Source organism: Plectropomus leopardus, chromosome 20 (assembly GCF_026936395.1).
Source record: "Plectropomus leopardus strain MGB_pleo_1.0 chromosome 20, ASM2693639v1, whole genome shotgun sequence".
In the NCBI taxonomy this organism is placed as follows: domain Eukaryota; kingdom Metazoa; phylum Chordata; class Actinopteri; order Perciformes; family Serranidae; genus Plectropomus; species Plectropomus leopardus.
This window is the reverse complement of record NC_142195.1, coordinates 2,464,078-2,489,893: the sequence shown is the minus strand read 5'-3', so window position 1 is coordinate 2,489,893 and position 25,816 is coordinate 2,464,078. Positions and strand designations below refer to the sequence as shown.

The 25,816-nt window shown below is 38.9% G+C and overlaps 1 protein-coding gene across 9 annotated transcripts in view; it reads left to right on the top strand.

The window, feature by feature from the left end:
• The window catches only part of sh3glb2b (SH3-domain GRB2-like endophilin B2b), a 28,832-nt gene extending 5,552 nt beyond the window's left edge, over positions 1–23,280 (top strand). For 2 of the 9 annotated variants that reach the window (XM_042509871.2, XM_042509869.2), the window contains 9 exons: positions 2,460–2,588; positions 2,782–2,915; positions 4,206–4,298; positions 7,662–7,724; positions 12,640–12,663; positions 12,793–12,882; positions 14,713–14,813; positions 17,474–17,714; positions 20,570–23,280. In XM_042509871.2, coding sequence (XP_042365805.2) covers positions 2,460–2,588; positions 2,782–2,915; positions 4,206–4,298; positions 7,662–7,724; positions 12,640–12,663; positions 12,793–12,882; positions 14,713–14,813; positions 17,474–17,714; positions 20,570–20,677 — 983 coding nt within the window. In that variant the 3' untranslated portion in view covers positions 20,678–23,280. Of the gene's footprint in view, positions 1–2,459; positions 2,589–2,781; positions 2,916–4,205; positions 4,299–7,661; positions 7,725–9,891; positions 9,955–12,639; positions 12,883–14,712; positions 14,814–17,473; positions 17,715–20,569 lie in introns of all 9 variants that reach the window. The other 7 variants (XM_088070901.1, XM_088070900.1, XM_042509875.2 and 4 more) reach the window with 5 other exon arrangements.
• Positions 23,281–25,816: the final 2,536 nt, after the last annotated feature.

The following is a 25,816-nucleotide window of genomic DNA, read 5'->3' as shown; positions in this document are numbered from 1 at the left end:
AGGAGACAGTCTGCTGTGAAGTGAGTGGACAGACTGTGAGGACAGAAACAGGGGTTGAATTACTAATGACCTCCCAAGCAGGAAGATGCCTGGAAGCACTTATTTGATTGGATATGGCCAGCGCTGCTCTCAGAGGTAAATCCTCAAATAAAAGCTGGTACAGTAATAGTAAGAATGATAGAGGCTCAAATAGCTGTCGGCATCATGAACATCAGAAGTGAGTTGCTGGAGCATTGGATGCACATTTTATCATTTATCATAATAAGCTTACTTGTATCATATCTAATATAGCCTTTATATTGTTCATACCTTATTAGTGTGTTTTCCAGCCAGATTCACGTGCATAAAAAATAGACCAGACACCAAAATTGTTGCTTCAGATTGTGAGCCATGGGGCCATGGCGCGTCCAGTGTGAACAGTCCCATTGCTCAACACAGGCGCCGAAAGGAAGCAGGTAGCACTCTATGGATAGAATGAACACGGTGCCACTGTGTTTTTAGTTCATGAAAGTCACATTTTGGCCGCCTGAAAATGACCTGTTACTCGATAAGTGTTTGGTTGTATTTAAAACACAACACAAAGCAGTTTCTCTGAGGTATAAAATTTACCTGGAATCATGGAAGCTGACTTGTAAGTGTACAGCCGGTATTCACAGCCGGGTCAAATGACTCTGCAGCAGTCAGGGGTTTTTATCACCTTCGACTCTGATTGGCATTGATGGAAACACAGCACCTCCTTAACCGGCTGGACATAAGTGAAGCGCCACCACTAAATATCCTCTGCCTCCTCCTAAGCAGCGCTAAAACACCGATCCAAATGAGCCTGCACCGAGTTTGAAAGAGAGACTGAATAAGTAAGAGATGTATAAAGAGAAGGAACCACATTAAGTTTCACAGACCTCTGTTCCTGCTGCTTTCTACTTTTTACCTGTTCTCCTGCCTGCCTGTGATGTTGAACTGACACAGCACAAAAAAAAGAAAACAAAAAAAACGCACACAACGGCGTGCTTGTCTGCTGCGGAGTTGTGTACACAGCTCTGCACTACTGGCAATAGGAAAGTCTATAGTCTTTTTTTGAATGGGTTAACCCGTATTTGAAAATGCATGCCCTAATTTTGGTGGAAAAGGGGGTATTTGCTTGCCCATATAGGTGGGCATGCGCTATGCCCTCAGGTTCTTAGCCAGATCTCTCCTCGCTCCTCTACAGCTCCACACACTCGCCCAGTTATGCTCATGTCTGACTCCAAAAAACCAAGATGGCAATGGCAAAAAATGCCAAACTCGAGGCTTCAAAGTAAGAGTCCACCAATGAACGGGTGACGCTTGGTGGATTCATCCATTATTTCACAACAGAGGTGGACAGAATCACACAAATTACTTTCAATCACTTTAATTAAGCAAACAGTAATTAGTTAAGCATATGGTGTTCTGTGCTAATGCACTTTGCCTCTATTTGCTGGGGATATCATTAGCATGCTACATTACAGGAATCATTCCAAAAAATCCGAGATGCAGTACTGTAGATAACAGATATGAAGTAGCTGCACAAATGAGTCATATTAGCAGCGTGCCAGCTTTAACAGACGCCTGGCAGCCAACATGTGCAAGAAATTTAATCTCAAAACAGCTTACAGAAATACAAGGAAGGTTTATTGTTGCTGCCTGGAGCATCAGTCACTGCTCAATGATGGAACCAGAAAGGACATGTGAACCAACATAGTGACCCGGAATAGGTGACTGTCACCTTCAGCTCATTGATGTTATCAGGCTTCATTAAAGCAAATGTGTTTGGTTATCATCATAAAAACTGAAGCTCAGTGCTCATTTGATGTTCCAAGATGATGTTCACTCTCTATATTTGTGTCTTATGCAGTTTGGCTCAGCACTGAAAATTTGAAATATGTGTACATATTCCTGTATGCAGCAGTACTTGAGAAACTGGGAAAAAAACAAATGTAAATTTGAGAATATTGCAAATAAAATGTTAGTAGCTGATTTAGCAGTTTTCCCCCAAAAAGTTATAATTTTTCCAGAATTTGAGGAACTGTCTTAACCCATTGAAATAGCAAGAAATTAGTAGATTTAAAAAAATTGTTGCTCATTGTTTAAAGAGCTAGGGGAAAATGTGTAGGGAAAAAAGCTAGGGAAGACCTATATTTATAATGATCATAATCGCATATTATTATTTTCAGTATTATTTTCCAGGTCATTTCGTTGTTTTTGTTTATTTTGTAGTTTTTTGTTTTTTTTTAACCTTTTGTTATTTTTTACTAATTTCTTGCATATTTTTGGGTTGTTTCTTTTTTTGTTGCTCATTGCCTTCTTCCCATGTTTTTGCAAGAAATCATGCTCATTTTGCTCAGGTTTCAAGGGGTTGAGATTATTATTAAAGTATAGAAATAAGGTTAATTAAAACTCGAATGGACACAACCAAACGTCTCCTCTGACCTGTTCTCCAGGCGCTCGAATAGAGGAGTTCATCTATGACAAGCTGGATAAGAAGCTTCCCTCGAGGACCACTAACCCTGAGCTGCTGGGCCAGTACATGCTGGAAGCCGCCAATGAATTTGGTCCAGCAACGCCATACGGTCAGTGGGCCCATACTAACGCTGAATGTTGCATCAGATGAGACTTTGCTTGTTCTCATGAAGTACTTGAGGGCAGGAGATGCTTTCCTGAGGCAGCTTTCCGTCTATTAGCGATAATAATGAAGTAGCTGATTGATCAGTGTGTTCAGTCTGATCCGTAATATGTGTGCTGTTTGCATGCGTGTATTTGTAGGCAGCACCCTGATCACAGTGGGAGAGTACCAGAAGAGACTGGGAGGAGCCGAGCGCGAGCTCCTGCAAACCTCGGCGGCCACCTTCCTCACTCCTCTACGCAACTTCCTGGAGGGAGACTGGAGGACCATATCAGTAAGACTGTTACAGCCACTCTAGACAAACAAAGGCTAGGTGAGACACTGAACATTTAAAAGATGTGGCACACACTTCTGCAGGGAGAAAAAGACCAATAAAGTTTATTTCTAATTGTAAATGAGAACATACTCACACTAAATGAAGAAACAAAAAGGGTTTGGAGATCCTGGGCGAAACAAACAAAAGACAGGGAGTGTCTGGGTCAGCCACTCACTGGGCCATCGAGCTCAGCTCGTCCCCCTAAACCTCCTAACTAAAAACCCTAACCCTAATGCTAGCTGCTAGCTCGCTTAGCATGCTGCATTTACAGCTATGCTTAACTGTAATAACCCAGATAGCAATTTTTAGTTCTAAAAATGTTCTAAGAATGGTACAATGCAATGTTTTAGTAACATTTTCAGCAGCATGTTTTCTTTAGTTCCCAGAATGTTCTTTTTAAAGTTAGGGTAACATTCTCTATAATCATAATTTTTTTTTGTTAACATATTATATTACATTTTCATGAAAAATGGTCTCTAATCTCAGGCCTCAATAACATGCTACGAATGTTACTTTGTTCTTCCTTCGTTCTCATGTACTCCTGTTTTGAAAAAACAAAAATCCTTAAAAGGTTCTTTGAACATTAGATTAAATATTATTATATTTTTTTAAAACATTGTTACACCTTATAGGTAACGTTAGCCAATGATGTGGGAACGTTCCCTGCTAGCTGGGAATGCTCATAGTATTTTTACAAGATAAAAAAACAGGCTTAAACTAGTAAAACAAAAGACTATACCTGGTGTCTCTGGGGTTAGGTCATGTTTATATTACCCAACCAACATTGTTAATAATGCATTACTTCAAGCCTTACTCAAATGTAAATAGGTGAGTTATATTAAAATTAACCCCCCGCACAGTTGTCATGAATGTTAAAATTAGCAATAGAGACCAAAACAGTTGTTTTGTTTCAGGCTGTAAACATGTTTATTTCTGCTGTTAAGTATGGCATTTTAACATGGGGGTCTGAGGAGACTGACTCACTCTTGGAGCCAGCCTCTGTTGGCCATTAGAGGAACTGCAGTTTTTGTGTTGGTTCCATTTTAAAGCCTCAGAAGTTGCCACTTGATGAACAAACACCAACACTAGTGCACTAAAACTGATTTTGTGCAGTTTTCTGTGGAGAGTCATCATATACAGAGCTGGCTGCTTTGATTCATTGTCAGCTGAATAGAAACGTGGTGTTGCAGAGTTTGTTCCCTGCATCAAATCTTCACTTTCTGATTGGATCCCTCCTGTCCTCTGCAGAAAGAGAGACGGCTTCTGGAGAATCGACGGCTGGATCTTGACATCTGCAAAGCACGCCTGAAAAAAGCCAAGCAGGCAGAGGCCAAAGCAGCAGTAAGTAAAAAAATTCATAATGTTACTTTGTTTTTACTGCTGATATTCTCCTTCCTCTTCCTCACTTCTGTTTTGAACTACAGTAATCATTAGACCCGCTGCAACAAAACTGTGCACATAGTCTATAGTCTCCCACCTCTCAGGCAACACTGATCAAACTGAACCTCCAGGTGGTGGCACTAAAACATCCACTTGTACTTAAAAATCTGTCATCTCTTAAAGAAGTATTGAATTCTTTTGTCTTCCTGGGGCAGCAGGAAAAGTTCTTAACACAACACTCAGTACGCTTACATGATGTTGGAAATATTATCTAAGTCCGACTAAAACTGGACCTTTAAAATACACGTAAACATGTTAATCCAACTGAAATCGGACAAATTCGATTTTTTTTTAAAATTGGAAATCTGACGTGCTCTTTGTTGCAGCGCCAGCCTCTTTCTTTGGTTAGGGATAGGGACTACTTGTTATTTATCGGAAGGGGCGCAAAAAGGATAAGGCACTAAAGAACTTCAAACATGAAGAGGGTTTTTAATTTTTGCTTAGGTTAGGGACATACAACTTGAAAAGGTAGTATTTTATATTTATTTAAATAAAAAGTTTAATTTCAGCTACCCCCTCCTTAGATACATAAAGTAGATGTCCTGCTGTGGACAGGGCCACAGCAAAACATATTTTAGACACCTAAAAAAAATCAGTATCATTTTTGAGTGTTCACCATATTTGAATCTTGTCTCCTCTTTAGCTTCCACAACAGCTGATGGAGGCAGCGGCAGAGCAGCAGCTCCACCATTCATTGTAAAATTTTTCTCAACGTCTGGTGGTTTTTATATAACAGTTTCAAATCTCCATCAGTAAGGGCTGTCTTACAGCAAAGTAAAGCAGTGAAAATATTCTAAATATAAATATATATATGGATATTGACTTTTTAAGCTGGCTTAAAACTAATCAGTGAAGGCAGAGTTTGCTTAGTGCCTCTTCATTATATGCACATGATGTGGCAGTTTTCCACCCCAAAGTTATTGTAAATGAACAGTTACGATTTTGATGCGGTCTGTAGCGCTGACTGTAATACAGGTTTATTGCAACTCTGCTGTGATGGAGTTGGACATATACTTTCATCAATAAATTGATTCGCCTTTTCTACTGGGACAAGAACAGTAGTCCACTTAAATGGCTTAATCAAGCTATGACCGTAGCTTGCCTAACTGCATGTAAGTGAACTGACTGACATATTGTCTCCCATCACTCAATGAAAAAGTCGGCATTGTACGTTTCTGCAAGCCCCAAAAACATTAGGTTTGCTTGTTTTGTCTGTATCGTATCAGTGTTAAGTGACATAGTATCTGAGCTGACCTTCATCATGTCATCAGGAGGTGGAGGTGATGGTGGATGGTGTGTCACTCAGGTGTGAAGCCTGCTAAGCGGCAGGACATTGCTCAAGACCAACAAACAACAAATCTGACAGTTTTTTAGTAAGTCATCTGTGTTCCCAGCAGCTTTTTAGGCACCAAACATGGGCTGGTGTTTTTCCCAGCGGGAATTGTGCCCCCAGTACTCTGTATTTTAAGTCTAAACAGGATCTTTTGAAATGCAAAGTTCCACTGTTTATACTGTGTGTAGTATAAATGTAGCGAACTTGGCTCTGCAGAAACATACAATGCCAGCATTCTTTTCTGGCAGTTGGGTTGTATCTATATTTAATGTTGTTGCTGCAATCATGTTAACAACCATGCAACAAACATTGCCTATTCATAAATCTAGCAGACACACAGGAATATAAACTGATAAATCCAGGCCAATATTGGTTCTGTTTTGCTCTCCACCAACTCCTGAGTTAAGAAATTTGTCTTTTCAGCTGCTAAATGCTCCACTAGGTTCATCAGCTTTTCACTTACTTTGTTAGTGAGCTGCTTAGTGCTGGCAGGTAGAGTACATTAACCTTATCAGAGCTTTTTGTCAGAAGATAGCTGCCTGCTGAACACAGTGTCTCACACAGTGAGAGGAACTGCACAGCAGGTGGTATGCCTCTTAAATCTGAGCAACCATCTTTATTTTACATGCAGCCCTTTAATCCTTTGTTAATGTAAAATGATTGTATTCTGCAGCTTTAACAGAAGTCAGATAAACAAATTAAATTTTTCTTAAGATTCTCTGTTACAGTTTTTACAATGTTAATATTATTAAAAAAGTCCCCATGTAATATAAAAGGGTCTCTCATGATACCACAGCTGCCGAGAGTTATAACCCAACTGTGCAGTTCTATGCTTTTCTTTTACTGGGTACAAGACAAAAAAAACGCCTGAAAAAGGGAGGTACTGCAAAAACTACAAGGAGCACAATGATGACGTAGCAACTAACTATATTTATATTTAAGTCACTTCATAATGTTTGTCTTTCTTCAGAATAACCTCTGCAGTCATTGTGTTTGTCTTGTGTTGCACTGATCTGGTTACTTCTTCAAATGGCATGTCTGCACTAAAAACACCTGCATCTTAACACTGAATATAAAAGCTTGTCGGATGCTATGCCGGCTGCCTCACGCCTGGAACACACTGTATGCATGAGCAGTGCGTGACAGCAACCTTGCCGAACTGCACTGCGTTGCACGCTCACGCTGTTCACACTGGCAGCATCGTTGCCCCAACACCTGCTGCTTGCTGCTACGAGTTCTGTATTTCCACATTTATAAGCACATATTCCACTTTTATGAAGTCGTGCAAGCTCTTGCATTGTCAACAACACGGTCCTGCAACTATTTCAAAATAAAATGGCTAGTGGTGTGGCATGCCAAAAAAATCGGCAAGTGATGAACTATCCAGGTTAAAAGTGTTCAAAGCTTGTGATACTAGAAAACCTAAGTGAAGCCTACAGACAGCTGAATAAAACTACAATGAGGTCTCTGATCAGTACAGAATAGAGACCAGCAGGGGGCGACCTTCTCACAGCAGGGGGCTGACAGCTGCTTTAGATTGATCAAATGAGCCTGTGAGCAATGTTCAAAGAAAAAAAAACATGTAAAAAATATTTAATTAAAAGCAAAATAGCAATAAGATGATAATTCAGATCATAAAAAAGGCAGTGGATCCATCAAGGTAAGAATGTCATTTGACTCCCAACCATTTATTGCTTTAACAGCAATCGGTAAATTATTCACAGTCATGAATAATTCATATATCACACACCAGCACCTCCTGTCTGCTCTGAACCACCTGCTGCTTTCAACATGTCAGTGTTGTGCACCAGCTGCATCTGATCTGATGTCTTTATGCTGGTTTGCTTCTGGCTAACGTCTTTTTGTTTCTCTGCTTAACGACTGTTGCCTGCATGACTGTGCCAACATGTCCTCCCTGCTCTTGTTTGTAGGCTGCACCTGATTTTCAGGAGACAAGGCCTCGAAATTATGTTCTGTCTGCCAGTGCATCAGCGGTAAGAGAACAATTAGTGGAGTGTTAGCAATACACCCATGGACCAACAAAATGTTTTTTCTTTTGTTCTTTCTTTTTCTTCTTTTTATTAGTGAAACAAAAGACAGGGTACCAACATTTTTTATTTATTTATTTTTGCTAATGATTTATGAGTCCCTTTTGAGTAGAATTCCACCATTGTAAATTCTTTTTGTGTGTTTGGAACATAATTTGACTTTATGACTCTTCTCTGCCAGAGCTACGCTGCTATGATTTGTTGCCTCTTGTAGCTGCAGCGGCTGCTTTTAAGCAAAGGGTAGACAGACTGCCTTTAACGTATGCAGGACTGAAACTGAAAATATAAAAAATAAATAAATGAAAATGACATGACAATATTTAGTTTCCCATTTAATTTTCCATTGTATTAATCAGTTGATTAAGTTTCATATTTACTCACTTATTAATTTATGTATTATTTCCCATTTTGCGTATAAATTCCCCTGTTTTTTTAATGTCACATTTTATCTTCCATTTTTCATATTTATTAATTCATTTTTTAATTTTTTGTGAGTTTTCATTTATTTATTTCATTTATTTATTTTAGATTTTGTCAGTTTCAGCCTCTTCTGTAGTCGTCTCCCTGTAAGTAAAGGTTTTATTTTAACATCTGTGGAGATGAGTTTAACAGCCAAATACATTTTTTAAAATATATATATTCCTATATAAAGTTATCCAAATTAAACCTGGAATAAGTTTACAGCAACACCCTCAGTGGGCTGTAATGTTGGCTACCTGTGGTTGTTTGGAGTTTTAATTTAAATTGAAAATCTTGAGTAAAGATAGGAATTACACTGTTATTTGCATGTTACACATTTTGAATGATTTGTTGTTTGAAAGTTAGTTAGACTGTTGCATGATCTTTGCAACATAAATATGATGTCAGCATGTTTGCGCATGTTTAATTATTGTTATGTTGGTTGAACTCTAAATGTTCATATTCTTTTTTTGACGCACAAACAATGTGAGAAAAACTGTATATTTTGAATGCATCAGACACAGCTATATGCTGCGCGATAACTCCATCCTGTTACGGTCTGAAATTATGATGTGTCTCTAAAAAACGTAATCAAGTTACAGCTGCCCTCGTCAACTGGCAACAAGCTGGGACGTTCCGTAAAATTTAAATCAAAGTAAAATCATACAAATAGTCATTATGAATCAATTTTTAAAAAAAGTATGGCTTGACTAGAGAAGTTCTGATACTATGTGGTTCTAGGTTATTTCGGTCAATACCTCAAAGATATCAATTGCCGACAACCAGCCCAAAGGTTTAAGTTGAATGCTGTCTGGTTTAGTTGGAGCTGTTGGGTCATTTAACCCTTTGAAACCTGGATAGACAATATTTTTCTTGAAATGTTTTAGGTAATTGTCTTGTAACATGTTGCTTATTTCTCATTTTTAGGTCATGTCTTGTTAAGTTGCTAATTTCACAAAATGCAAGAAATTTGTAAAAAAAAAAAAAAAAAAGTGAAAAATGAGAAAGAGGAAGAAAGAATTCTAAGTTGTTTTTTTTTAATTAGGGGAAAATCTATAGTTATCATGACCAGAAATTTACATTTAAAATGATTAAATGAAATAATTTAAAAATGTATTTTCTCTATTATTATTATTTTTATTATTATTATTATTATTATTATTATTATTATTATTATTATTATTATTATTATTTTAACAAGAATAGTAATAATTATAAAACTAATTTATTTTTGTTTTTTCCTCTTTTTTTTCCCCCTTAGTTTAAGATACAAAGTTACTGATTCCAAATTTCTCAGGTTTCAAAGGGTTAATCTATAACATTGTATCATATTTTTAAGTTAGTCGTATTACTGTATTTTTGTATGTGAACTGTTTATTTTAAGTATCTGGTGACAAACCAGAAACGGTGCAGAAGTATTAAGTAACAGAAAGTGGAATAAACTTTCTTTGATTTTGACAGTTCAAAGTATGCAGGTTCAGACTGAACCACTTGTGCAGTTTAATTTGGATTTTTTATATTATTTATTTATCCATTTAAATTTTTCTGTGATTAGCCCCCCCTGTATGTCAGACAGCGTTGTAGAGTAGCAAAGCGTTTGCGGCCTGTTGACTGTGAGTGTGTGTGTCTTTGTGTTGGCTGTGTAATGAACCAGTTGCAGAGTGGCTGGGAGAGCTGGGATGTTGCTACGGATCCCAGTGAATCGGAGCAGAGGAAGGTTGTGCACAGAAACATCTGTTAGCAACAATCAACTAGGATTAGAACCTTGTTATTTTGTGCTGTTTACCTGTGGTGGTAGTCAGTGGTCAGTCTCCAGTCATTTCGTTTTCTGTGGTCAAGACCTTGTTATCCCCCCCAACCCCCTGGAGTACCACCTGACATGGTTTCAGGGTCATAGTGCCAATTTGTGTTTTTTAATATGCGGGTGTTTGTGTTTCACTATGCGGGATTCCATTAAATCTCAAATTGTGCAAATTGAAATTGCAAATATAAAATACACTTAATGGAAACATGAAAATTGTGGAAAAAAAATCCCATTTATTGCAAAAAAAGTTTTTACACTGGCATCAAGTGTTTCTTGGAAGGTTATCTACAGAGGAGAAGTCACAGAACGTCACTCAGTGGAAACACAGTCATCTCACAGTTGTGTTTTACTGACATTTTGAAAATGTCGGTTAAGTTTTGTGCAAATCTGTAATGGAAATCAGCCTTCTGACAAGGAGCTAAGAGAGAGCTAAAGAGAGCTGCATGTGGCTCCAGAGTTGCAAGTTGCTTATGCCTGGCCTAGTTAGTCAGTTTGACCACAGTTCAATGACTGACATGATTTACAGCTGAGTCTCCTTGGGAGAGACTCCTTGGCTCTGGTTGGTAGTTTTTGGTGCACCGTGGCCAATTCTAGCAAAATTGAGGCAGTAGGAGGAGAAGGGACATGATTTCTTTCCTCTTTATGAGTATAGTGAACATTTCTGCAAACATGTCACAAAGTTCCACTCATAAAAATTACCAGCTGTAGTTTTAATGTTGCCAGGTAGTGACAAATAAATGGTGAGTTTACAGAAAATGAGGACAAACAGCATCATTAGCAATTTTTCTTGATTTTCCAGGCAGTTTGATGAAAAAGTCCTGTTCACATAAAGTTCATCAGTCACTTTCTAGCATATTAATACCCTGGAGTAACATGTCTGCGCAACGTGCACCTGTGTTACATCCAGAGGTTTGATACCTTAGCATCATGATCACTTGCCCCTTTGTCAGAGTTTATTCTTGTGAGATCTATTGTATACGTAACCCACCGCAAGAAGCAAAGCACAGAGATAAGAGAGGATAAAAGAAATGGGGTGGGGGTGGTGGGGGTACAAAATAAATAAATTAGAACACTGTATAAAAATTTCTATTCATTCTGTTTTTCACATGCAATGTCTAAAACATGTACACTAATGTTCTTATATCTTTTATACAATGGGAAAGATGCGTTCTCTTAATAAAACATGTTAAACACAGGGGGGCGCAGTACACCAACCTTTCATCACCTGCTGACTAGAGAGTCAGGTGGAGTTCAGCTGACACACACACACACACACTCGTCACTGAGCTAGGTTTGTGTATCATCTGTTCTTTCAATTCCATCTAGGAAACTAAAAAACAAAAATGAGTGAAAATTTTGTCTGTTTTTCTGTATAACCCAAATATTAAAAGAGGCATTTGTTTTTCTCATCATCTGCTTGAAAGGAAAATCAAATAAATAAGGACTTCAAAAATAACAAGTCAAAATACACCAAGGTCCTTATTTTTATTTATTTATTTTTCTCATTTCTCATGGTGTCATTCTGCTGCGGCTCCATGCTGCCAGGAGAGTGATGCTCATGACAGTGAAAAATATTTCAGGACGTATGGTAATCAGAGCCAACTGCAAAAACTGGACTTGTTATTTTGTTTTTGTTTGCTTATTTATTTGATTTTTCCTTTCAAGCAGATAATGAGAAAGGCAGATATCTTTTTGTAAAGATTTGGTTTAGAGGCTTACAGAGAAACAAGTTAACATTTTCACTCCTTTTTTGTTTTTTATTTTGTCAGATGGAATTGAATAATTTCATAGATGGATGATACATGGACCTGTATACTGTACGCTTAACGTCAAATCAATATTTTTGTTTATTTAGCAGCTCTAATTACACTTTTTTAAGGCAAAAAATTGGCTTATTTCAACAATATTACAGTTTCTCAAATGTATTAACACAGGCAAAAAACTTTACTACTGTGAGCCTGACTTAAAACCCTAGATATGCCCTAAAATCCAAAAAATGTTACAAAACCCTATGAATGTCCTAAAACCCTAGACACGTCCTAAAAAACCCTAGGAATGTCCAAAATCCCAGAAACTGTCCCAAAATCCTAGAAACATCTTAAAAAATCCCCGAAATGTCCTAAAATTCCAGAAACATCCTAAAATCCTATAAATGTCCTACAACCCTAGAGACATCCTAAAACCCTGGAATTGTCACAAAATCCCAGAACTATCCTAAAACCCTAGAAATTTCCTAAAACCATAGAAATGTCCTAAAATTCTAGAACTTGTACGGGGCTGCTGTGACTGGCCTTTGGCCTCCTGTTATTTTGGAAGAGTGGCCCTCCAGGCAAAGCACATTGAGCATTCTTGACCTGTGACCAAGGATGCACAGATGTGCGCTGACCGTGAAAATGAAAACTGCGTCATCGTGCACCTTATGCTGTGTGCTGCTTCATAGATTCAGCAGAGTTTCCCCTGTTAGCTCCCCTCTTAGGTTCAGATTGGCTGAAGCCCGGACATTGCTTATAGATCTTCATACTGTCTGCATCATTTGATGTTTGAGTCTGAGAAAAGATCCTGACTGCTTTTTTTCTGTTCTCCTGCTGCTTCTCTCAGCTGCTGAGTGAGGAAGTGGACAAAGTAAGTACCTTCACTGATGGACAGTGTGTGTCGGTCTGTGTTTGTGGGGGGGGGGGTGCACTCTGTTGTGCCACGTGTCTGCGCAGCCCTTTAAATGCTTCCTTCCTGTCCTGTCATTTCCACTTGCAGGCAGAGCACGAGCTGCGTGTGGCTCAGACGGAGTTTGACCGACAGGCGGAAGTGACCAGGCTGCTGCTGGAAGGCATCAGCAGCACACATGTGAGTGCATAACACCACCCAAGAGACTCCCTGTGTGAGCCAGCAGTAATGAAAAAGTATTAGTCAGAGTTGGCGTGGCATCCAGCCAGGAGGAGCATGGCAGAGGAAATGAGCAACATGAATGATTGTTTTGCACTGATTCAAAACATTACACAGATTTCCAGATGGTTCCAGGGTAAACATTATTTTTGTTATGTTGGACTTAAGTGAACTTTGACACACAAATTTGCAGCATCAATATTGCAGTAGCAGTCATGCTAACCTTGGAGGGATGGCAGAGATAAAGAAACTAATGTAACTTTGCACTAGAGCTAATGTAACTTCTCAATCGAGCTAATGTAACTTTGCAGTACAGCTAATGTAACATTGCAGTAGAGGTAATGTAACATTGCAGGCAGTTATGTAAAAGTCGATGGGACAAATACATCATTTGATTTGAACGTATCATCCCATTAAAGATTAGCTCTATTTAGCCAGTTAGACTGACTGTATGAGTTAAGTGTCTGTCAGCAGGCTGAAGGTTGAGTTTACAGAACAATGCAAAGAATAAAATGTTTGGAGAGTTAGTGTGTGATGCGGCAGCAGCATGTTCCTGGCTTTCTGAAGTATGAAATGTTCGCTTGCCAACCACAGGAGTTCAGTCACCAAGGCTCTAAAACAACATATTTCACAAAGGCACAACTTAGGGGCAGTTTACACGGGAACAGTTCTTGTACGAAACAGGTTTAATGTCTTTTACACAAAGCATTCACTCAGCAAAAATGAAAAATACAGGCAAATAACTTATTTAACCCTTTCAACCTAAATAAATCGCCTTTTTTTTTTTCAAAACATGGGAAGAAAGTAATGAGCAACAAAAGAAGAGATGACCCAGAAGTTAGCAAGAAATCTGTGAAAAATCAAAAAAATTCCAGCAAGGTAGGAGGGCACGCACATCCAAAGAACCTCTACAGATGCAGGATCAAGAAATGAAACCAAGGCAAGAGTCAAAAGTTCCCTGAAAATTTGCACCAAAAAAAAACCCTAGAAAGAAAAAAGAGAAAGTAAAACAAAAGAAAATGGAAAGCAGGAAATGACCTGAAAATAAAGCTTAAAAAAATCTAAAATAAAATAATTTTAAATATATAATTATGAATGTAGTTCATAGTCTTCTACATTTACTAATCTCTATTTTGCTCTCTTGTTTAATATGCCAATCCGTCGTCTTTGGTGCTCACAGTTTCAATCAAATTAACTGAATGATTGAATTGTAGAGAATCTTACCAAGCTAACATTGTGTGTAGCATGTCCATATTGACATGAGTTTAAACATATATACAAATTATATGCATGATCCAAGAAGCTAACTAACGTTATCTACCGCAGGGAGCCAACAAATTGGTTTTATACATCCAAAGAACTTCTAATAGCGTCTAATAGAGACAGGGCTTTTTTTGTCAAAATGTGTCGCCACACCAGGCTAATAAAAGGGACTGGGCGTTTAATTGGGACTAGGCTTTAATTTAAAGTGTTTTACAGCAAGCACAACTATACCAAAATACTTCTTTATTCCATAAAGCGTAAACAGAAAACACTAAATAACAGTGTTCGTACAGTTTCTTTGTGTAGTGTTTTGGGCACTCAGCCTTCAGCCACCTATGTATAACACGTCACCATTTAACTCACTGTGAACTCCAGAGAGAGTTGTTAGTAGCATTTATGATGACTTTTTGATGAAAATGGGGACATTAGAGTATTCTGATCCAACTGTTTCATATTTAGATATGTATGTATCATTGTGTTTATGGGTTTCCACTCATACTTAGTTTATCTTGTCCTCTCTCCCCTCAGCTCAACCACCTGCGTTGTTTGCAGGATTTTGCGGAGGCTCAGGCCACTTACTACGCCCAGTGTCATCACTACATGCAGGATCTGCAGAGGGAGCTCAACAAGTGAGGATTCACACAGTAGCTTCATCTGCAACATGACAGAGGCAGAGCAGATCATTTCTTTTGTAGCTCACTCACTCAAAGGGGAATGAGACTTTGTAGCATGGTAAAAAAAAGTTTGAAATGTTTTAAATGATACTGTAAAGGTAACATTGTAACACTTAAATTTCGTTGCTTGCACTTTTGCAAAATGGATTGGATTTTTGGGACATCTACGTATTGCAGGATCAAATCAATATTTTTGTTTATTTAGCAGCTCTAATTAAACTTTTTTTTAAGACAAAATAATGTTATTTCAACAATATTACAGTTTACCAAATGTGTTAACACAGGCAAAAATCTTTACTACTGTGGGCCTGACTTAAAACCCTAGATATGCCCTAAAATCCAAAAAATGTCATTTATAGATTTGGAGAAATGGAGATAACCACTGACTAACTGCACACCAGCCACTGTTGGCTTTGGCAAACACATTGCCTCAGCTGACACGGCTGGACGTGCGTAATATGCTTACACTGTTTCCCCAAAACATCTTCATTGAAGATGGCCACAGCAGCTGTTTCGTACATCGTAGTTTGTTTCCAAACGGCAGACAAGTGCTATCACATATCTACGAAAAAGTCATGCTGGTTCCAGTGAATTTATCTAAATCCTTTTGTTCTGCTCAAGGAGCTCTCGAATTTGTTTCAAGAACAGCACATGCATGAACCGATGACACTGCTCTTTGTTATGAAACATCAAGAAGTGTCACTCGAAGTCAAAATAAACTTTGAGAAAAAAAGGAATAGACATATTGATCAAAGCATGCTGGGTCTGTTTAATACACTAAACACATTTCTTTTGCGTAAAGCCCTTTTCCTGTATACGTTCATCTGTCTGTCTGTGGACGGATTTGATCAAAGTGATGACGTAAAAAATGGGCAAAATAAGTCATGCAATCATTTAGACAGATGTGGAGGGTGGGAGGAAAGGGGACATTGCTCAAATAATAATACTTTATGACAGTGTTTAAAGTATTTTTGGGATTATCTGTACTTTACTTTAGGTCTTTATATTTCTGTCAACTTTCCCTTTTACGCCACTATATTTTCTAAATAAAATGTATATTTTAACTTTACTACATTTCCCCTGAGCATCTTAGGAGCTGTTTATACAGCAACAGATCTTGTATGAAACGTTTAAATTTAGTTGTCTTTTGGCTTTTTGTTCACACAACAACAGCGTTTTAGGGGCCTGACAATGCAAACTTTTGAAACTGGATTCCAGAGTGCAATTTTTCAAAAAACGCTGCCCTCTCTGTTGCAGTGTTAACTGCCAATGTGCAGTTCATGTAAGAATGGTGACGTCCTTGTCGCACTGCTTGTGCACACTGCGTTTCAGACAAATAGCCAATCAACATTCTCCAGGAATTTGGAATCTTTTTAATCCAGCGTCAATCAAAGTTACAGTTCATCGCCCGTTTAGACCATGGATCTATAATAAATCGGTTTTGACAAAGCTGTCAGTTCTCATGAGCGTGTTTGCGTTGATGATTGCTGTTCTTCTGTGGTATTTCATTACAAAGTTACACCATCAACCACTGGGCTGGCATGCATACTACAGTGTCTTCGGTTGTTTTTGTGGATCCGTGTACATGAGGATCATTTTCACAATGTTATCATATGAAGATGGATTTTTTTTTTTAAATGCAAAGGAAAGACTTTTTTGTATTAGGTAAGGCTGTTCTCATCTAAACGTGACTTTAGTTACTTTCTACAAAATAGGGAGGAAGGATGGAGGAAGGAGGGAGTTAGGAACTGATGGAAGAATAAGCCATAGGAAGGAAGGGAAAAACTGGATTTTACTCTTTTAGTTGTGAAAAAGACCTAATTTTTCCTCTAGTGTAATGCACACTAAGTGGCGTATGTTACGAGAAATAAACTTTATAATCCTCTGACAGCTGGCATATTAATTATCGGCATTTACTTGTACTTTTACTTTCAGTACTAATTACATTTAATACAATAAAATGACTGTTGATACTTAAGCGCAGGAAATATCAGATACATGAAGACTAGAAATTTACGACATTTCTAGGTTTTTAGGACAGTTCTAGAATGTTTGGACATTTAGGATCTTAGGGCATTTCTAAGATTATAAGACATTTCCAGGATCTAATGATTTTTCTAGGATTTTAGGACATTTCTGGCATTTTAGGACATTTCAAGGATTTTAGGGCATTTCTAAGATTATTGGATATTTCTAGGACTTTCGGATGTTAGGATGTTTCTAGAATTTTAGGACATTTATAGGACTTTACAATGTTTCTAAGATTGAAGTCTAGTAATATTCTAAAGGTGACTTTAACTTAACTTTAACTCCCTGGTAAAAAGATAAGAAGTGTGGCTTTCGGGTACTTCTTCCACTGGATAAATCTGTAAAAGCACCACCACCAAACAGCAGTCAGGCTTTTGAATCTGTTTTCAGTATCAAAACAACACCTAAGCCAAAACAAGCAATCCAATCATTTTTCCATTCTCTGACCTGGAACACCATCACCATTTGGTTGTGACTGCTGCTTTGTTTTTTACAGAGTTATCGTAACAGCCTCAGTTAAACAAGCTGGTCTTAAACAATCAACTTAATCAGCTTAACTCTGTTATTGTCTTCCCATGTTGACACAGATGTGCTAATGCTGTCAGCGCCCCACACCACACTGCTGCTGTCTGCCCCGACCCTGTCTCCTCTGCTTTCCTGTCTGGACCATCATCTCCGGGCGCCACAGTCTCCTCCTCGTCTAGCCAGAAGCCCACTAAGCTGGCTATGGAGCAGACACAGCTTCCTGGAACAGGCAACAGAAAGGCTAAGGTCCTGTATGATTATGATGCCCATGATGCCAGTGAGCTGTCCCTCTTGGCTGATGAGGTACATTAGGATATTCTGTGTCTCACACACACACTAACACAAGAACAGCACAAGAACAATGTCTGGTCCACACATCAACAGGAAGCAGTTAGATGACTCTCAGCTGTGACGGTAAATGTTTATTGGATATTAACCTTTTGCAACCAAACTGGCTTGATGTCTTTCAAAAACGGGGGAAGAAGGCAATGAGATGAAGAAAGAAGAAATGACACAGAATATTAAGAAATTAGTGAAAATACAAGAAAAAAACAAAACAAGGAAATGAAAACTATATTTGCAATCAACTTTTTATGTAATTATAAGGTTTTGGGGACTTTTTTCAACACAGTGGCTTGGTCAAACTTTCTCATTTTACAGCTATGTGACATATGTTGTGGGTACACCTGGTGTTTTGTTTTCTCACCACATGAGCAGCTGAAGTGGAATTGAAATGGGGTGGAATTCCTGAGCGCCCATATCAGAGCACCACTGTGCCGGTTGTACATGTCCACGTGGTCCTGAGAAGAGCTTGAGTTAGGTGAGCACATCTGTACAGGACCAGGGGGCTTTTAAAGGGGAACTCAATCAATTTTACACATCAAAGTGTAGTTGGAGAGTATGACTGCATATGGGAAAACAGCTGTATGACACCTTTAGTGTCAACTGTGGCTCAGAGGTAGAGCGGGTTGTCCTGTAATCGTAAGGTCTGCGGTTGGATTTCAAGCTCCTCCATTTAACATGTCCAAGTATCCTTGGGCAAGATTCTGAACCCCAAATTTCTCCAGACGCTGCATTATCGGAGTATGTGTGCGTGTGAATGGTTACTGAGTAGCAGGTGGCACCTTGAAGTCTAATAAATGTCCTCAAGTGATCACTTGGTCAGTAAAGGCTGCAGACTAAAGCCCTCTAAATCGGTGGTCCTACGTCACACAGTGAGACGTTCAAGGATGGCTGTTGTCGCAGTTGTGTGATCAAAGTCAGCCAGGGATCAAATTTTGACAGTGCCAGAAATTTGGGATGAGAATTCTGCTTCTTTTTTCCTGGGTCATTTCACCTTTTTGTTGTTTTAATTTACTATTTTGGACTACTTTCAGGTAATGTCTTTTCTTTTTTTCTTTTTTTCTTTTTTTTAATTTTTTTTTTTACTAATTTCTTGCTATGTTTGGGGGTCATTTTTTAAAGCTGCTTTCTGTGTTTCTGAAAGAAATTAAGCCAGTTTGCCAAGTCAAAACATGCCAAGAGAAAAAAGCCATTATAGAACAGGTTGCTTAGAGTCACATGCATGTTTTAGCATGTGCTAACAGTTCATCAGCTAACTAGCCTCCAGTTTTTTTCGAAAAAGTTTATTGTGAAACATTTGCATGTAGGGTGATGCTGCCTTATGCAGAAATCAAGTGACTTCCAGTTTTTTGGAAGTATGTATTGTTTACATCCTTGTTTATGCAGTACCTGGCAAATACTGCAGGAGGCAGATCAGAAGGAAAGCTGCATGGTTGCCAGTAAATGGACGCACAGTTATTGGAGTCATTGACAATAAAGTGTCACAGTTATCAGCTAGTGGAACAATGATGTCAGCCTGCTTACTGTTATTATTATTAACCACTTATTGCTTGTGATCCGGCCCTTCTTATTTCTTGTCCTGCCTGCTGTGTGTGGTCACATCGTAGAGGAAGTAGAGACAGAAAAAGGAAGGAGAGGATGCAGACAAAAACCTTGAGGTCAGAAAAATTCCAAAACAAGAGTCTGATGAGTGGAAGGAAGGAGGTGATGTAGTGTCACCACATGATGTGAAATGCATAGCTTTTTATTTTAATAGTGGTAATCATCTGAAAATTAGAATACTTGTGTTTTCCTTATGTCAAAATAAGAAATGTATTTCTACATTGGGAGCAGGTCCTTGTCTACAGAGGTTGCCATGTTGCACTGTCATGTTTCTACAGTAGCCCAGAATGGACAAACCAAACACTGGCTCTTGACAGGGCCGTTCACGTTTTCGTGTTTTCACGTCTTTGCATCGGCCACTGTAGTTAGCAGCCCCTCTGTGACAAAACACAGATTTTTTCACATAAAAATTGTTTTATGCGGTCTTTTCACCAGTTTAATCTTTTGAAACCTGAACACATTGGCTTGATTTCTTTCAAAAACATGGGAAGAAGACAGTAAGTAACGAAAGAAGAACGAAGCCAAAAATTGGCAAGAAATTAGTTAAAAGTAAAAAGTTTTCTAAATCTACAAATTTCTGGCAATTTGTGAAACATTTCTTGCCAGGTGCTTAATGCCTTTTTCTCCATGTTTTTGATAGGAATCGCACAGATTAGCAAATCAGAAAATGTTTAAATAGTTGTGAAAGGCATCTGGAAGCAGCACGAGAAAAGTGATATAGCTCCAGGTTTCAAAGGGTTAAATCACCAGGTTCAGTTGTTTTGGAGAGGAAGAGACCTCTGGATAATTCAGCTCCCTGTGAAAACCTCCTGAACATCTAGATTTTAAGTTGTTAGAGGAGAAAAAAGGTGACTACACATTAGCAGGTGCTAAGTTAACAGCCTGTCTATGACATGCCAAACTGTGTTTAGAAAACCCTAATTTGTAATGTAAAACTGCTTTAATTTGTGTTTTTATACCATTTTAAATCACCTGGTCTGTTTGTTTTGGAGAAAAGGAGACCTCTGTGGATAATTCGGCTCCTGGTTAAAACCTCCTAAACAAGGAACATGAAAGGAATTTTAAGTGGCAGTCGTTTCAGCTGGTTGCAATTTTCAAGACTTGCATATTGGACCCTTGAATAGATTAATTTGGGTTAAAAAGAAAGAAAGAAAGAAAGAAACATACATGCCACATATGAGAATATCCTCTTTTGTGTGTTTTTGTTTCTCCAGCTCATTACAGTATACACAGTACCAGGAATGGACCCTGATTGGCTGATTGGAGAACGGGGGAACGAAAAGGGCAAAGTTCCTGTCACCTACCTTGAACTGCTGAGCTAATGCACCAAACAACAGGACATAGACAAAGACACACACACACGCACACACACACTTATGCAAAGCTGTCTGTTGGAAAGTTTCGATAAATACACTCATGACCCATGGGAGGAAATTGCTTCAAAACTTTTTAACTGTAAGTGCAACGGTTTTGTTTGATGTGGCCACATGGGTCATTCCTGACTTCTTCTTATTCCAGTAATGTGTGTGTTTGTGTGTGTGTGTGTGTGATGAGGCCACAGTTAAAGCTACATTCCATAATTTTGTTAATTTGGGTTTCTTTGTATGATTTCTTCTCAATCTCACGAATATGTATTCACCACAAAGCATCCATGAGGCATTCGGACCAAGATAGGGCTGCAAATAACTATTATTTCAATTGTCAGTCAATACAGGTTGGAAAGCTTGTAAGTTTCTTGTTTCAATATTCAAATCAAAGCTTGAATCATAAACTCACCATTTTTCCACTGTAATGGCACCAGCTGTTAGTTTACAGGGTGTGTGAGTGATCAGGCTCAGTTATCATCTTGTCTTAGTAGCTGTTTGGTACATAGTTTAGAGGCGAATTTCTAAAATGTTTGTGCAGAGACGTAATGGAAATGAACTTCCTGTTTGAGCAGCTACTCCACATTTAACGCTTTGAAACCTGATTCTACATCAATTTTCTTGAGTGTTCAAATTTTTAAACTCTTTAAAGCAAATTGGTTTGATTTCTTTAAAAAAAAAAAAGCATGGGAAAAAGGCAAAAAGTGGAGAAAACTAATTATCCTAATAATATACATAAAATTATTTTACAGAAATATGCATTTTAGGCAGTTTTATTTAAGTCATTTCCCTGTTGTCATTTTTTTTTACTTTTGTTTGGTTTTTTTTGTTTGGTTTTTTTTCGCTAATATTCAGGTAATTTTCTCCTTGAAAAAAAGAATAGAGTTTAAATTTTTCAAACAGAAGCATGTGCGATAAAATTGTGAAGGAAATATCAGTGACTTGACATTAGTAGTGTTGAAAACCTTTCCAGATGTGTCCTGTTTTGTTTAGTTGTATTCATCCTCTCTGTGATGGTGTAATGTGCTTAAACTGAAGCTCCCACACACTGTCAGCTGGCCAGTTTCCTGACGGAGCACATCCTCTCTATTACAGGTAGTGCTGTCAGGCACAGATATACCCTGCGAGGTGTTTGTGTAATGTCTTTGCAATAACAGCAGCAACAATAAGTTTCAGATTACTGGAAAGTTATCCAGTTTGCTGTGATCTAATCATCAGTCGAAAAGGTCACACTCATCAAATACATGATTCATCACTTGTTGGTTAGAAAGTGGAGTGTTGTGTGACTAATGCTGGATTATGTGTAACTTTAAAGATGATGTGAAGTCCCTCTGTGGATGGTTCACTTCACCAGCGACTGTGCAATAAGTGTGAGTCATCACTGTGTGTGAGGCATACAAAGGGAATCCCAGTGTGTGATGTCACATCCTGATGTGCTGTTAATAGAAGCTTGAGTATACGTTATCTGGCATGGGTACTCCTGTTTCCAGGGGATGATGCTGAATGTTTTTGTGACCCTGGACCTTTCCTCCAGAGACATCTGGACCTCCTATCATTTAAACTCAACTATCAGAATGCCATTAAATTAGCTACATCCATGCTTCCCTCAGGACTAAATTCATAGTTTCTGCTTTATTTCTGATGAGGCTATAACAACGGCAAAATTGTCAATATGTTGTTTGCTCTATTTGTCATTTTGAGTGTAATGAACATTTCAGCAATTCTTAAGAGATAGTTTGTACAGTGTAGTTGTCACAAGAAAATGTTGGCATTGAAGGTTCCTGCAAATCCTGAATATGTATAAGATTGGATTACCTTGAACTGATGGGTCATGAACAGTCTTGATTAAGGTGGTCTTGACTACAACACTGCCTAAACCTAACCAAACATTAACCACAGCATTTGTAAAACATAAACGTATCTGCTTCATAATAACACACAAATGTAAGACAACTATTGTTTGCAGAAAAGTACAACCAACATTGGGTTGGTTGATTGGGTTGGTTTTCTAACTTATTTTATGTTTAAGTGTTAAAATCTTACTTGACCTTTGTTATAGATCTAACCTCAAGGCCCAAGATTAATCTTTGTCATGAGCTTTCTGCCGAATTTCACAGTCTTCATCAGGAGTTTTCGAACTTGGATGACAACCAAGCAAACTCCAGAAAGTTTGTCAGTGGGATTAAGGGTTATTTTGTCAAACCCTTAAATATTCTAAGCCTGACTCGGACTGTAGGACACATTGTTTGGACCATGCAATTAGTAGAAATTAGTCTGCTCTAAACACCCCATTTACTCTGTGTGTGTGTGTGTGTGTGTGTGTGTGTGTGTGTGCGTGTGTGCGTGCGTGCGTGCGTGAGTAATTGAATTCAGAATTTCTAACCACAATTGTTTATACAGGCTGTGTTTCCTGTTGCTTTCATATTGTTATTTAGCGTGTTGTTACATGCCTGGGGGGGAAGACGGACTGTAAAATGTCCAGATATCTTAACTTCATCACATTCTTGACACTCTCCAAAACTGGTTTGATGTGCAATAAACATGCATGTGTGTCACACAAAGATGATTGTCTACTTCCTGAACATCCACAAACACAGCACAGCTGAGTATTTCACAGATGTGACAGAACCAGTGTTTAGGATAGTGTTTAGTTTCATGATTAACAGATTAAGCTGTCATAGGGTCATCAATTCTTGCTGTAACTTGGCAGAGAGATTGGCAGACAACATGTTGGACCCAGATTGCTTTTTCACATCTTCTATGACGTACAGAGGACATATAGCCAGAAACCAACTTCACTATTCACCATACAACACACTAATATTTACATATGTAATCATAGTTTTACGTAAAAGTGAGGCTGGAACTGTTCATTGTTTTGTCTTGTGCCATAAAATTGAAATGACTATTTGTGAAGCCCCATGGGGCTTTGTAATAGGCCTACACTGAACTTTGACTTACCTAATCTGTAAAGCACTTTGGGTTGTCTTTTGGTTATGAAATGTGCTATATGAATAAATTTCCCTTGCCTTGTCTGTCTGCAGTGAGGTGGAGCTTATTCCTCCTCAGTCATTAGAGAGAGGGTGCAGCATACAGTCTGTATGTGCACAGAGAGTGAGGTCATAGCCACTCGGGTGTGATTTACTTGGTGTGATCTCACCCAAAAGTGAGAGTCAGATGGTTACAGGTTCACTGAAATCAAATAAAACATCATTCCTCTTTTACTTTGCTTTTTTGACCTCAGTAGAAAACACCAGGAATAATGCATTCCATTCAAAGTCGGAGGTTGGAATTTACTTTAGGCTGGCCACAATAAAAGGCCACTGTGAAATGTACAGTTTTTGCTTTATTGGGTGGGTTGGGGGGGATCAGAAAAACAGTCAGTATCTGGTGTGACCACCATTTGCCTCACGCAGTACAACACATCTAATCAGGTTGTTGATTGTGGCCTGTGGAGTGTTGGTCCACTCATCTTCAAGTCAAGTCAAGTCAATTTTATTTATAAAGCCCATTATCACAAAACATGGTTTGCCTCAGAGGACTTTACAGTGTATGACATCCCTCTTCCCTTAGACCCTCACATCACCCAAGGAAAAACTCCCGAAAAAGAACCCGTGTAACGGGGGGAAAAAAAAGGGAAGAAATCTCAGAAAGAGCGGCAGAAGATGATGAGGGATCCCTCTTCCAGGACGAACAGACGTGCAATAGATGTCGTAAATAACAAATTAAATACAATTCTTGCAAACAGGAAAGAGAAACAGAAAGGAGAGAGGGGGAGAGAGGCACAGCAGTATTGGAAACAGACGCATGTCATATTACAATAACGACAGGTGTGAAATTATCAAATGCTCTCTATGATGATATTGTGGGTGTTGATAAGAGTCTCATGTATATATTGATAGGGAGGTGTCCAAAGGCATGATAACGGCATCGGCGCAACCAGGACCAAGACCACGATCAGGGTGAGTGGGGGGGGTACAGTATCAGTGCAACAACAGCACGAGCACAACCAAAGGCAGGGTCACAGTGCCAGCACAGTTATCACAACGATCAGGTGCAGCCAGCCAAAGAGAGAGGAAGCAGAGCCAGAGGCAGGTCTGAACAGACTCAAAACCACCCCCGCCGGATCAGGACAAAAGCTTTGCCACCTCCCCCTCCTCCCTGTCACATGTACGGGGATTTTCAACTGAGCACAAGAAACTTGTGCTCCAGGAATATACACACTAACGAAACTCGGGTCACTAATCAGCTATTATGGCTTAACTATAAAGGTCAGAGAGCAGTGTTAATCCCACTGCTCTCCGACCCCTATAGAAAGTCCCCTGGCAGGTTAAACCTATGTCAGCCTAACTATGGGCTGGTCTGGGCAACCTGAGCCAACCGTAATTATAAAATTTATCAAAGAAGAAGTTCTTAAGTCTACCCTTAAAAGTAAATTAATAAAATTGACTTGACTCTTCAAAGGCTGTGCAAAGTTGCTGGATATTGGCAGGAACTGGAAGACACTGTTGTATACACCGATCCAAAGCATCCCAAACATGCTCAGTGGGTGTCATGTCCGGTGAGTATGCTGGCCAAGCAAGAACTGGGATTTTTTCAGCTTCCAGGAATACTGTACAGATCCTTGCAACATGGGGCCGTGCATTATCATGCTGCAACATGAGGTGATGGTTGTGGATGAATGGCACAGCAACGGGCCTCAGGATCTCATCACGGTATCTCTGTGCATTCAAAATACCATCAATAAAATGCACCTGTGTTCATTGTCCATAACATACACCTGTCCATACCATAACCCCACTACTACCATGGACCACTCGATCCACAACATTGACATCAGCAAACCGCTCACCCACAGGACGCCACACACGCTGTCCGCCATCTGCCCTGAACAGTGAAAACTGGGATTCATCCGTGAAGAGAACACCTCTCAACGTGCCAGACGCCATCGAATGGGAGCATTTGCCCACTCAAGTCGGTTACGACGAACTGCAGTCAGGTCACCCCAAAGAGGATGATGAGCATGCAGATGAGCTTCCCTGAGATAGTTTCTGACAGTTTGTGCAGAAATTCTTTGGTTATACAAACTGATTGTTG